Source organism: Acomys minous, assembly GCF_964271855.1.
Source record: "Acomys minous genome assembly, chromosome: 10".
NCBI lineage: Eukaryota > Metazoa > Chordata > Mammalia > Rodentia > Muridae > Acomys > Acomys minous.
In genome coordinates, this window is record NC_140491.1 from 24,920,340 (window position 1) to 24,934,717 (window position 14,378).

The 14,378-nt window shown below is 46.0% G+C and overlaps 1 protein-coding gene across 2 annotated transcripts in view; it reads left to right on the forward strand.

Moving 5' to 3' along the window:
- The window catches only part of TAPT1 (transmembrane anterior posterior transformation 1), a 44,357-nt gene extending 40,735 nt beyond the window's left edge, over positions 1 to 3,622 (forward strand). For both annotated transcript variants that reach the window (XM_084799196.1, XM_084799197.1), the window contains 2 exons: positions 578 to 738; positions 1,605 to 3,622. In XM_084799196.1, the coding sequence (XP_084655322.1) occupies positions 578 to 738; positions 1,605 to 1,834 (391 nt within the window). In that variant the 3' untranslated portion in view covers positions 1,835 to 3,622. The remainder of the gene's footprint in view (positions 1 to 577; positions 739 to 1,604) is intronic.
- The last annotated feature ends 10,756 nt before the right edge of the window (positions 3,623 to 14,378 follow it).

Below are 14,378 nucleotides of genomic sequence, written 5' to 3' on the forward strand. Positions count from 1 at the left end.
TGTGTGTGTGTGTGTGAGAGAGAGAGAGAGAGATGCAGGTCACAGCAGCAGAGTCATAAAGGAGCAGGCTTGCCTAACATCTCTGTGCTGAGCATGGCAATGAGCTCCTCCCAGTCCTCTCCTTTCCGATCAGCTGGGAAGAAGTTTCCTCAAGTCCACAAAGGACTCTACTCACACACTGGCCCCAGGTCCCTCTTCTTGCTCCCCCTGTATCCCCACCACAGCCTTGTAAGTAGACCCCATTCTGCCCAGTGAGAAAGTATAGATGATGTGCTGAGGGCCACATAGGGAATCGGAAATTGTCTTAGTTTTTCTTCATATGAATCTATGTACTTTATAGTAAAAGAATACATGTTGGATTGTCTGATGTATTTCTTATGAACTAGAGCATACCAGAAGTCTCTTTGTGATGACCTCAGGAAACTCAAGCTTTGTGCAAGGAGCTGGTGTTCCATAGCCCAGGTCGTCTGACTCCTGGGCCTGTCCCCTCAACCTCTCCCACAGCTCAAAACTGAGGTCAGGAGCTTGGCTCACACCGTGGCTTAGATGAATTCCCACAACTATGTTTCTTTCTTAGGTTGATCTCCCTGAAAATACTTAACAGCATTGTGCTACTGGGGAAATCATGTCAATATGTGAAGAAAGCCAAAATGGAAGAGAAGCTATTTAATCCTCCCCCAGCCAGCACCCCCGGAAAACCCTCCAGTAAATCCCAGAGCAGGTGCAAGTCCTCTCAAGGTAAGCTGCTTCCGTTCCTCATCTGAATTCTTGATGGTAAATTACTGCTCAGCCAAGGCTGCGTGATGCTCAGAGATGTGCTTTCATTCTGCTTCACTGATGGCTCCTGAAATAGTTAGATTCTAGAACAGATACACCTAACCCAGCGCTTACTACATTTGCTGTTGCTGAATAGCGAGCGCCTATTATTACATGTCATGACCAGAAGATATGGTAGGAGAGGAAAACGCCGTGTCCCTGCTCTGGTGAGCCTGAGCCGGACTCCTGGGAGGATGGGGTGGGAGTACGTGCAGCACGCATCAGACAGCGGTGACTGTGGTCAGGAAAGGGAAGAGCTGCGACACACACCCACTGAGAGGAACTGAGGAGAGGCCTCGGTGGTCCAGGCAAGAGGGCAGTCAACACTGAAGACAGTGTTGGGTTCTGCACCTTCTCAGAGTCGCCGAAGACTGCAGGTTCCTGCAAGAGTGCAAACATGGCAGACCTCATCAGGGCGCATCTTAAATAGCAGCACTTTATCTAGAGCTCACTCTGGTTTAAAGCTCTCTTAAAAGGATTGACTCGGGGGAGGGGTGCTGTATGAGGTTGAGAGTGTTAGTGCAGTGGTTGAACACTGAACCTAGCAAGCATGCAACCCTGGTTCAGTCCCCAGCATGTCACGGCAGGAAATGGGGAAAGGAAGGGAGAAGGGGCTGAATATATAATTTTAGGTCAGTGGATCCCAGTGTCACTTATGCTTTTAGTTGTATCTAAGAGGAAAGAGAACGGTTACTTTCCAGTACCCCTGAAAGATAAGTGGTTTGATAAGTGTTTACCATGTTCAGAGGGAAATCATTTCCTAACCCAGCGAATCTGCTTCCCGACAGGCCTTTCCACAGAAGAAAACTTGTCTGCTTCCGTCACCAGCCAGCCTGTTCATCAGAAAGAAAATGTCATACCCTTACTTGTGACCAGCAATTCTGATCAGTTTCTGACAACTCCAGATGGTGATGAGAAGGACATAACACAGGAAAATTCTGAACTAAAACACAGATCCTCAAAGAAAGATTTGTTAGAGATAGACAGGTTCACAATCTGTGGCAACCGGATCGACTGAATGTGTGGCTAATGAGGTGAAGATGCCGGGCCCTGGGCCACAGATGCTGGACACCAGGACACACTTGCTAAAAATGGCACTTAAATATTTATTTAAAAACTTAAATTATTAATGGCAAGCAAATCTTAGTATCTTTTCTTCCAGTAATGTGGCCTGGCAGAAGGACAGATCACAGAACAGCGCCGGCCTCTGGCCTTGACTATGGGACACTGATGGACGGTGAACACTTCCTCCTGCTTGGCCAACAGCAGCGCCACTTCCGGCACCGGCCAGAGCACTGCAAGAGTTCCTTTGCTTTGTCATCCTGGGCTTCCAGAGCACTGGGCTTTCCTCGAGGCCTCTTCAGTATAAGAACATACCTGGAAAACTGTGAAGCTTTACCATGATCACCTTTCCAGTCTCATACTATTTTCACAAACTTTCCAAACCTGACTCCATCTGCCAAAGCACTAAAAAAATTATTAAATATAAGACCAGATAAATGTTCTTACCACCAGAGTCATCCTTGGCAATACATCTGAACTAATCAGAATAAAAGGCTAATTAAATACAAGATGAATAGCAACATCTTATAGGAAACAGCGAGCTCTCAGTCCTGTGTCACTAGGAAATGCTTCCTACTGTCTCAGTTACTCTCAGGGCAGAAAGTGAGCTGTGCGACACAGTAAAAGGTACAGAGCAAGGTCACCTTTCAGGTGTAGTTACCTGGTTTTGTTTTAAAGCTAATTGCTTCATCAATTGTTACAAGTTAAATTTGGTGTGGAATTGGCTGAAAAGCTGTTGGGTTGGTATACAGATTCAAAAGCTGTTGCTATCAACAGACTAGTTTGTTGGGTTTTGTTTTGTTTTGAGTAACCGTTTTAAAGTATTCCCAATGGACTGAGCAGCATCACCTTGATGGGCTTGTAGAATGCATTTGTCCTTCCATAGGTCTGTGTTCTGTGTGGGGAGGGAACAGTGGGTGCCTGAGCTGGGGAGTGACCATCACATGACCGTAAATGGGTACTACAGTGTGGGCACTGTAAATAGCAACCAAAAGGTGCTTTCGGGTTTTTGTTTGAGATAAAGATGTTGTTCCTGCTTCATTCCTAGCTATTGGCATCCAAGGACAGGTTCTTACCACCCCATTTTTAGCTTGAGAATCCTTTCTATGCTTCTCTTAAAAAGAAAATTGACGGTTTCTACTCTGAATTGTCCAGAAGCTGGTACTCCTAACCCATTTCCTGTGCTGTCTTCTGAAACTCCACTCTCATGGAAACACCTCGGGCACCAATGGCGAGTTTTAAATGGTTTGCCTGCATCCTGGATGAACAGAAAAGTTGTTTTGATGCTTTGGCTTTACGCATTTGAGATACAGGAGGGTTTCTAATGTTTTGCACTAACAGAATCTAAAGATAGCTGTTGGAAATACTCTATGCCTTGTAAAACCAGGAAGCAGTTTTCATTTAAAATGAACATTTTATTCTTTTCTGTATGTTTTAGTGGAGCCCCACTTTTAAACTATTCTTTTTACCATCAAGAAAGTGTCCATGGCAACTAGGGGCAGTGTGGAGAAAGCAAGCTCTGCCAAACAAGCCCTCATCAGAACAAAAACATGGCCTGCGTTTATCTTTGCGTTCGCTTGAATCTTCTGTTTCTGCGCTGTTTTCTGAAGATTGCATTTCCTTTGCAGATGCTCCTGGGAGTGTGGATGATGCTCACTTCTGTCATAATGGCATTCAGTACTAATTTTATAAGTGCATCTTGTGTGAAACTCAATAAATTCAATTTTATAATCTTTTTTAAAAAGGTCACTGAATTTCTTTAAGCAATGATTGCTATTATATTTGATGGAATGCATGTGTCACTATTCAGAACTTATCTCTAGTTTATAAATAATAGGGCCATCTTACTTATGTTTAGTTATTCTTGTTCTAAATGATTCTTAAAAGTTGCGTTTTTGTTTTTGAAAGAATGGCCTACATGTTGGTCATAGACCATAGTATCTCTTCCACATGAAGATGTTAGCATTCTATAATGCATCTTGGTATCACAGTATCAGTACCGACTTGTCCGTATACGGGATTCACATTCAAGACACGCTTTGGTTTTTAAATAGTCTAGTTAAGGTATAACATACATCAGACCCATTTTAGCTTTTTTTATTAATCAAAGTAATAAATGCTTTGATGAATTTATCCTGGCTCCCTGTGGTCTTACACTAGCATTTGAAAGAAGCATGCTAGAATTAGCTCCTCATCCCCTGCCCTGCCACCGCTGGAGCACCTGCCCTGTCCATCTTTTAGCTTGGCAGAAATGCGTTCACAAGATTGTCTTAAATTACTATGTTCTCATGCCTCAGCTCTGTGTGTTCTTTCCCACAGTGATTTGTTAGTTGCCTCCTGTGTCAGGAACTGTTCTGAGCAAAGGATAGCAAAGGGCATCAAAGTCCCTGCCTGCTGGGCACAACTGACAGTGGCATGTCTGCTGGCCACAATTGCCCAGTGATCAACTGTGTATGGCAGGCCTAGGATAGTTCACGTTGTGGTGTCAAGCTGATCTTTGTTCTGTGTGCATCTGATAGCAGTTTCTCAGGGCTTCTAAAAGAAAGGAAAAACAATAACAACAACAACACGTTATCAAAAAAAAAAAACCTTGCTAGTTACCTGCTAGACTCTAGCCTTCCTGCATGCTGTGTATAAAGCTGCTGCCCAGCTTCGTGGCCCCTCACTGTTTGAGCACAAGTGCCAGTGGCAGCTATCAGGAGACGGGAGTATGCCATTTGAGTCAACACCCATAGTACCGTGAGTCACCTTCACATCCATCCTCTTCCCACCGGCTGGTACCCAGAGAAGCTGATAGCTGGCCCCAACCATATGTATATTGCACAGCACCTCAGGATGGCAGAGTCATGATGAAGAAACTGAGTCCAGGGTGCCTCTGAAAAGGAAAATGGCTGATGAGCTTAGAAAACTCAAGACTGTCTTGAGAGAGAAACAAGCTCAGGAAATGCCTGTGTTCTCAGCCTCTGATGGGCAGGTCTGTGCACGCACACCAGTCTGAGACAGCATCAGGTAAAGGAGATGAAGGTCAGACCTATCTAAAACGCAGGCTTCTGAACCACTCCCTGCAGTGCCCCTGTTTGCTGTGAGTTGTCAGGGGAGACAGGCTCGCTCCTCCTATGTTTCAGAACTGATAGCTGCACACCCGGAGATGAACATCGAAGTCTGATTTGTTCATAGAATTTTAGTGAGCACATATTTTCTGCCCCTTTATCAGGAAAGTGTGTGTAAGAGTCTGCTTATAAGGAGCCAGCAAGAAGGTTCAGCAAGCAAAGCACTTGCTGCCAAGCCTAACAGCATGAGTTCAATCCCCTGAACCCACAGTGTGGGAGAGTAACAGTTCACACAAGTTTGTTCGCTGACCCACACACAAACACACCCGTGCACACAAAATAAATAAAAGTTCGAGAAAGTTACTTAAAAATATAGCCCAACAGCCAGAAGTAGAAAGAAAGTTAATCAGGCAGGAGAGTAAAAATCTCGGAGGTCGAGGGTACCATGTCACTGCTTGTTGAAGATGCCAGCCCTGTGGTACAGGTCAGTGCGGCACGTGGTACTCATTAAATGTCTCAGACATCCAGGATGGTTTAGAGCAGTGGTTCTCAACCTTCGTGATAGATACTTCATCCCTTTAATACAGTTCTTCACGTTGTTGACCCCAACCATAAGATTATTTCTATTGCTACTTCATAACCATAATTTTGCTAGTGTTATGAATTGTAATGTAAAAATTGATGTTTTCCAATGGTCTTAGGTGAACCCTGTGAACCCAAAGGGTCGGGCCTCCCTTGTTGAGAGCCACTGATTTAGAGTGTTTTCCTGGAAAACACCTAAGGGAGGGAGGGAATGTCAATGACAGGGCAGGGGGGTGGGGGTTAGGGTGGAAGTTACTCAGAAGAAACTGGCATGATGAGGAGGTTTTAGGGATCCTCAAAAGTGTGCTTCACAGGTGGGGAACTGTGAATGCCCAGGGGTTGCTGAGCAAACAAGGTGTGTCTGATCTAAACTCCCATAAGAGAAAACACTGGCAAGGGAATGAAAAGCGAAGCTTTCTGCCATCTGGTGAGGCTACACTTGAGGTGTAGTAATGAAACAGAAGAGCAGCATCAATCTGTGCAGTCTTGCTTTGAGCATACAACCTCATCTAGCAGTGAGGAGACCAAGTAATTCATGAGGGTACACCTGGCCTTCTGTGTATGTATCCATGTGTGGTCTGCACATGTGTGTGTGGAGGCGGGACAGGGTGTTCTGTGTGAGTATACATGTGTGCTGGTCTGCATACACGTGTGTGTGTGTGTGTGTAGGCCTGAAGTCGATGTCCACTTCTTCACTGAGGCAATGTCTCTTCACTGAGCTAGCCAGCCACCTGACATCTCTTTTTCAAGGGATTAGCAACATGGAATGTGGGTAACAAATTTCTAGATTTCAATTACTCTGTATAAGCACATTCTTTTATTCGAACTATGTCTGCCCAGGAACGTAAACACTAGGAAGATCAGAGACGTCTGCCACGATAGAGTTAACCCGGGCAGTGAACTGCAGACAGGAAAGCACACAGGCACAATTTCCCAGTCACTTGAAAGCATGAAAGCGAAGAACTTGTGCTGTAAGCTCGTGGGCAGATCTTGTCTAGTAGGTGTTGGAGCTAAATGACACCCCCGACAGAGACACTCCTGTTAGTGTTCCATCGGCACTGGTAACAAGAGACTACCTTATTCCAACAGGCTTTGCCATGTTTAGTGCTGCAGCCCTCGTACCCCCAGCTCCGGGCACAAGTATTTGTTGCAAGAATTAAAACCAGGAGCCTCTGTGAAGGGAGTGCACTTACGTGCCTTGTTAGGATAGGATTTAGGGAGCAGAGGAAGAGCACACAGCATGTCTACAGAATTGTGTCAGCCCGTACACACACACACACACACACACACACACACACACACACACACACACACACACACAGTGGATCTGCACTGTATGCCTGCAAAAGCCCCATTTTGCAGATACGGAAATGTTGGTTCCTTTCGCTGGGAGGCTGGGCTGAGAATCCAGTCACAGGGTTTTCTTCGGTTTTCTGGAGGCTAGCTGAGGAAGGCTCTGTCTTGAGAACCAATCATGGTTATGAGGGAGCTTTCCAGCCAGATTCCCCATGCCCCAACTTGAGGGAGCACAGGGTGACTGTCTACTTAGCCAAGGTTGAGACATTTGGAGTCCTGTCCCTTCCAGTGGGGGAAAAAGAGCCTCGTACTTGTAAAAAGCCAGGTAACCAATGACACTTGGTTAGAATAGTCAAGAGTCAGAGAGCTAGATTTTAGTTCACTAAGCTTGATGATAAAAGAAAGATAAAGACAGGAAGCTATGGAGAAACAGGGAATGTGTGCCCCCAATCCAGACCTCTGGGTTTTTTAACCAAGGGTATCTAAATTGCAGGAACCATATGCAGGGCACTTTCCAGGGCTTGTCTCCAGGGCACCTTTGATGTGTGTTTCTTTAAAGAGCCAGCTTTGAACACCTTTTGGCTTAGTATCTGTGCTTCGGATGAGTCCCTGCATGGAACTAGCCTTTTAACACATTTTTGGGGGTCTGGTGGGTTGTTGCCAGCGGAAGGTACACTCACCTATTTCTGAGCACAAAGCTTACTGGGAGAGAGTGTCTCCTCCACCTACAGACAAAGGCCCACATGGAAGCTGAGGCTCAGAAAGCCTTTTTCTCAACTAAGCTACTGAGGTATGAGGCATGAGTAGGCTAGACTTTAGGACATCACAAGAGTCTGCGGGAGAGCTTCCCCCAGCACACACAAAGCATTTCTCAGCAAAAAGCATGCCCAGGTAAGTGGTTTTTCATCCCTTGTACTCTCCTGTCAGTTGACATTTTCTGACTCTCTGATGATTCAAATTCTCCATAGACAGCTTTGTAGAGTGCTATTTTTAGAATTGGATTAGGAATGGATTGTTTTGCTTACACGGTGGAAGCATCTTTTTTTCTCTCTCTCTCTAAGGAACCATTAAAGGAGGGCAGAACAGCATGGATTTATGTGATGCCCAGGATTTTTCAAGTGAGCTCTCCTTGACTTCTTAGTGGACACTGCAGGATGTGCACAATAGGGCTGATGATGGTGTCCAGGTATCAACAGAGGCTCTGGTTTTCCAAGAGGTGCTAAGCCCAGCCGGGGAAGGAGGAGCCTGACAAGAGCGTGGCACTGCTTACTGTAAAGGGCTCCCAGTTCATGGGCAGGACATGCTCAGCACTGCTGTCTCCATGCTGAGGACTAGGTGTGCAGAGAGCAAGCCCTTTCTAGCTCAAGAAAATAACCGACATTTTAAACGTGTTATTAGTTTAGATCCTCAAGTAGTACTTTACTATTTACTATAGTATAGCAATTTACTATTTTATATATATATACATATATATGTATATGTATATATAAAACGATTAAAACAAAAAGTAAAGTGAATAGAGCGATAGTTCTGTGGTTAAAAGTATCTATTGGTCTTCCAGAGGACCCAAGTTAAGATCTAAACGCCCACATCAGTTGGCTTACAACCATCTGTCACTCCAGTTTCAGGGGATGTGGTGTGTGTACTCTTCTGGACTCCGCAGGCGCCTGCACTCACCTAAAAGACTCCACCCCGAGGGGGATTGAAGCAGGAGCTGAGTCTCTCAGCCACTGTCCTTCATCTCAAAGATCACTGAGTGGAGACCTGAGGGAGACTTGTCCCCTGATTTACACTCTCTCGGCACCTTTCTGAAGCCCTGGACATCCTCCCTAAGAAGTAACTCCGATATTAAGAGCTTGGTCTTCTTTTCTCAAAAACAAGTTTTGTTTGTTTGTTGTTTTCTGGAAGGCTACATGCTGGAGGCAGTGGAAGAAGCTGGGCTTTGTAGTCAAGAGGGCCCTAGTATGATTCCAGGCAGCATCATATCTACCCCATTGAGGGACTTGGCTCAAGCGTCTTGCCTAGCTGAGGCTCCCTCCCCTATAAGCAGAGTGGAAATAGCACCCACCTCAAGCACGGCTGCCTGCTTAAAAGTGAGATACGACGATGCTACTGAGACACGAGGATGCTACTTCATAATACTTCTTTGCTCTCCCAGCGTAAGATATAAACAGCTTCGTGTCTTGCCTGCATTGTCAAATTCACCTAACAAGCATGTACTTGCAGTGCTCTCAGTGCCCTGGGAAATGATGTGTCGTGACCCAAGATGAACCAAATATGTCATTATATCTGTAGATACAGAGTCACCACAGGAAGAACCTTCAGACACAGTGAGAGTAAGTGTGAGGGCGGGTCTGGGACAGGGGCACACTGGGCTAAATAAACACCATGGGAAAGAATACATTCTCGCAGGACTGCAAGCAATCTCCAGCAGTTTTCCACAAGAGGCCAGTTGGGGCAGTGTGCTTCACACAGCGAGAAGCTTCGGCACTGGCCTTCTGGCAATGTTGGTTACAGAGCAGACAGTGCCCCTGTTGGTCTCAAGGTGGCTGCTGCATCTCAAAGCATCACACTTGTGTTCGAGGCAGGGAAACAAGGCAAAGGCAGATGACATGCTAATCCATGCCTGTTCCTTTAATCAGGAAGGCAACAGCTACCCAGGCACTTCCCCTGCAGCTGGAAACATTGCTCACACTAACTAGAAATGCCGTGGCTACGTTTAACAAGTGCAGTTGGGAAATTGAACTTAGGCCCTATGATTAAACTAAAGCAGCAGTTTTCAAGAGTGTTGACTGCGATCCATATTAAGAAATAAGATTTTCACTGTAACCCTGAGTACATGCACGGTTTTATCTAGAAAGTAAACCTATACAGGAAACTGGCCTTTGCTCTGATTAATCTGAATATTGTCTGTAGCTTTTCAGTGCTGGCCTTAACCTGCTAAATTGATTCCATGCTCTGATGATAGAGCATGTCTCATAGCTCAGAAAGCATTCAGTATCCCGAGCATAATCAACCACCTGGTGCATACTAGCCCTAAATGCCTCGGGGACCATTGGCAAAGACTGGAAGGGAGGCAGATGTCAGGAAGAGACACTCAACAGCAAAAAGAAGGCAGTGTGTGTATATGCGTGTGATGGTTCTGTGTGTGAAGGCAGGGCATCTGCATGTTCAGTGTCAGGCCCGCTGCACTCTGCAATACCCAGAAAGCCGGTTAGGCCCTGCCCTGCACTATGGGCCTTGCCTGCTGCAGAAGAGTCCTGTCAATCCACCCATAACCCTAGCCCCTGAGAGGTAGAGGCAGGAGGATGAAGAGTTCAAGGCTATCTTTGATGACTTAGGAAATTCAAGGGCAGCATGAGCTATGTGACCGTGCCCCCAAAACAAAACCAGGGGCTATGGAGAGCATTCAGTGGCTAAAGTGTTTAGTATGCAAGTGTGAGCACCTGGGTTCAATCCTCAGCAGCCCTGTGAAAACCAGACACAGGGGAAATGCTCCTGGAATCTTACTTGAAAGGAACTCCAATTTATTATCATTCATTCATTCACACAACTAACAGAAAAAGAATAATCCCAAAGGACGACTTTTCTTGTAATATATACACTATGTGTAGGAAACCACTATCTGGGGACCCAAGAGATGGCTCAGTGGCTAAGAGCCCTTGACTCTCTTACAGAGGACCCAACACCCATATGCTGTTTCATAACCATCTATAACTCCATTTCTAGGGGATCTGATGGCCCTTTCTGGACTCCTTCAGCACCAGACATGCATGTGGTTTACTAGTAGACAAAGAGAACAAATATCTTCACTCTCTGGGAAGGTAGGGCCCCTCTGGAGAACAATGAGAGCCAACCCTGGTATTTTCGCATGACCTGATACTTTCGGGATTTAGTTTTTATTGAGTATATTATTTAGTAAATGGAATGGTTTAACTATTCTCACTTTTGAGGCCAGATAAGACCTGAAGAAGATGCCACGTGGAAGTCCATGATCCGCACTGCTGCTGACTGTAAAAGAGAAGGAAGCTTCTTTTCGCAGCGGCATCGATGACTGCAGACTCACAGTTCAGAAAGAGAGACATAAATGGTTTCTGTGGAAACTCCAACCCCATCCCTCTGGAAAACAAAACAAACAGAAAACTAACAACCTAGACAGGGAGCTATCAAAGAGAATTCTTCCCCTTCCTCCCCCAAGACAGGGTTTCTCTGTGTAGCCTTGGCTGTCCCAGACTTGCTTCGTAGACCAGGCTGGCCTCGAACTCGCAGAGATCCACTTGCCTCTGCCTCCCAAGTGCTGGGACTAAAGGCGTGCGACACCACTGCTCGGTTTCAAAGAGAAATCTTAAAAGTTGTGATAAGTTGTGATAAGGATGCTGAAGTGTAGCTCTCCATAGAAAAATGGCTACTGGTGGAGGTGGGAGTGGGGGTGGGGAAGGACTCGCTTTTCTTTAGGGGCCACTGGGAATTTGACCACGCTCCACTGAGTATATGGGTACCATAAATTGGACTTTTTTTAAATCTTTTTTTGGGGGGTGAGAGGCCCCATGGGTGGTGGGGGCAGATATTGAAGGAATGAAAAATGAAAATGACCAGGGTGTGTTATATAAAAATTCCCAAATAATCGATTAAAATGAAAAACTGAAAAGGTGAGAGGGCTGTCCTAGATCACTGGTGGCAAAGGTTTATCCAGATGCCGGTGTCTGACATACAACTCTAGGCTGTATATCATTGGCCTGAGGGCAGCACCCTGCTGTCACTTAGATTAAGTTCCCGACGTGTCCTAATTAAAATCAAAGTAATTAGTTCTGTCAATTTAGCACACAAGAGTGATCCTGAAGTAGTCTTTGCCTCCACTTTGCAGGGCCCTGTAACTTCCTTCTAATTAGGCTACAAGATAACCACTACTCCCCACCCCACAAAAGCCCCTGACCCCTGTTAGGAAGCCAAGTCTATACGCAGAAGCGGCTCCTAACTGCTCTCACATGCAACCGCCCAGCCCACGGATTTCACCTTAGAGCATGTCACCTTCCCTCTCTGTTGTTATGATGCAGTGACAGGAAACTCTCATTTTAACTAGCCACAACTGACCAATAGCCCCATCCCATGTCTTATCAAATTGCCACCCCCCTCCCCGCCCCCGCCAAGGCCCCAGCAGACAATACTGCCTTTTGTTTGTAGGGTGCTCTTATTGTGGCTGCTCTCTGCCATCCTACAGTGGATATGTGAGATCCTTCCTTCCACACACACCCTTCCTTTTTGTAGATGAGATAGAATCCAAGAAACACTGAAGAGCATAGTGACATGGTCACTGGCACAGGGAGGCTAGAGCTTGGGTGCTTTGGCTTCGAGATCTATAGCATCATTAGCCCATGAACTCTATCTGCAGCCCATCTGGGCTACTGAGGACTTGGCTGGCAATTTAGCGCATGGCTTAGTCTATAGAGGAGACATAACCATCAGACCCAAGGGAGGTTGTAGAACCCTCCACCTCCTATGGGATTGTATAAGCATCAGCTGGCTCTTGGGGAACTAGTGAAGAAGAAAAGATGCATTTCTGTGGGTGGCTTACTATGCAGGGGGAGGGTGGTTAGCCACATACTGTGTTAAATGCCCCCCCCCCCCCAGCAAGGAAAGACTTATCTTGGTTTCTAAGTGAGGAGCCTGGGGTCCAGGAAGGACAAGGCAGCCCTATGATATTGCAAAGTTGATAGAGACGATTCTTGTACTTAGTTTGTCTAACATTGTTCCAGTCAGGGTCAGAGGCAATGCTCACAAGGTGGGGCTGGTATCGACCATAAAAAAGGGGATTAAGAAAGAGCCAGCTCATGTGAATGGAAGCCTAAACCAAGCCCAGAAGGAACCAAAGTCTCTGTACTCCTGCACTTCCTCAAGGACCAAGATCCAAGCACCACTACAGATGGAACATCCGTTCCTTAGAAGTGACAAGCCTTGGTCGTACCCAAGAAGAACCTACAGCCAGGCTGTCTGGCTGGTTTTCCTTCCAGGTAACAACTGTGCCATCCAGCCTATCCTCTCCAGCAGGAGACTAAGCAAGACTCCTACCGTCTGAAACACCACCACCAGCCACACAAGGTGACCAGTAAAAGGGAATGACAATAAAAAGGGTAGGACGCTTAGTTGAGACTGTAGGAAAATGGCTTCTTGAGATGAGAGGTGGAGGATGAGGCCAGAACCTCTTCTTCCAGATGCACTGTTAGGATTAATCAGAGGGGCTACCTTTGGTGGGTCCGGGGCCAAGGTAGGCCACTAAGAGATCACACCATGCTTGGAATGAGGACATGAGAGAGACAGACAGACAGACAGACAGACAGACAGACAGTCAGACAGACAGACAAGCTGAAACAGGGAGACCAGGCAAGAGAGAGAACCAATAAGACAGAGCCATCTGGGATGTCTGGGACCTTTTAGAGGGGCATGTGAAAATGGTAGTGACAGTGGAAAATTCATCCCAAGTAGAAGCGGGAGGAGTGTGTGTGCAACCCCAATCTTGTGGTTAATTTAAAAGTATGGCCTAATAAACGTTTATTATTAGGTTAATTATTATTACGAGTGTATTTGCTAACCCGATAGCAATCAATGAAAACACAGACACCTGTTATATTTAATTCGAGCAAACCTTCACCTGGGGCATAGCAGGTATTTACCTTGTAAACCATCGCAGGCTCCCTCCCATCTGTGACCCCAAAATACTTGTTAATGTTCTCTCTTCATCTCTCCATCCACACTGACCCAGCCATGTGCTCCTTTCCCACGCTAGGCCATGGAGCTGGTCCATTTCCTTCTCCTCGGATCCTGTCTCTTTCTTCCTCCTTCTCTTCCTCCCTCGTGGTCTCCCTTACCCAAGATCCTCTCTGTCCTCAAAGCCCGCCTAACCCATTTGCCTGCCCAGGTGTGTAGGCTTTCTCCATTTGTCAAAAAGGAATAAGTGTTTAGGCAAGGTTACAAATGTTATTTTGGGGGTATGTGAATCCGCTCATTTGGGTAGCAACCAGATCTGGGAGGGGGGGGGTAATGATTAGCATGATAATACAAAGCACCAGAGCAACCCTCCACACCCTAGAGACCCTACATCAAAATAGGAGACTAAGATAGAAGCATTCCTGGGAGCTCATTGGCCGGCCAGCCTGGCATACACAATGACAAACACGATAGGAGAGAATCACGCTGGAGGCTGTACTGTGTACACAGGTAAACACACATACACATAACCAGGCACTACACACATACGCATACCCGGGCACTACACACATGCTTTTGATTAAGATAATTTTTCTAGGGCTGGAGAGATGGCTCACAGGTTAAGAGTACCATCTGCTCTTCCAGAGGTCTTGAGTTCAATTCCCAGCAGCCCCATGGTGGCTCATGACCATCTGTGGTGGACAGGCACACATGCAGGCAGTATACTGTATAAATAATAAATAAATCTTAAAATTAAATAAAATAACTTTTCTAGCTATGTTAGTCAGCATGCTTTTCATATGGAACCAGAGCCATCCTTGAACTTTCTTCTCCCCAAGGATGGCTCCTTGGCCTTCCCTACTCTTCTCA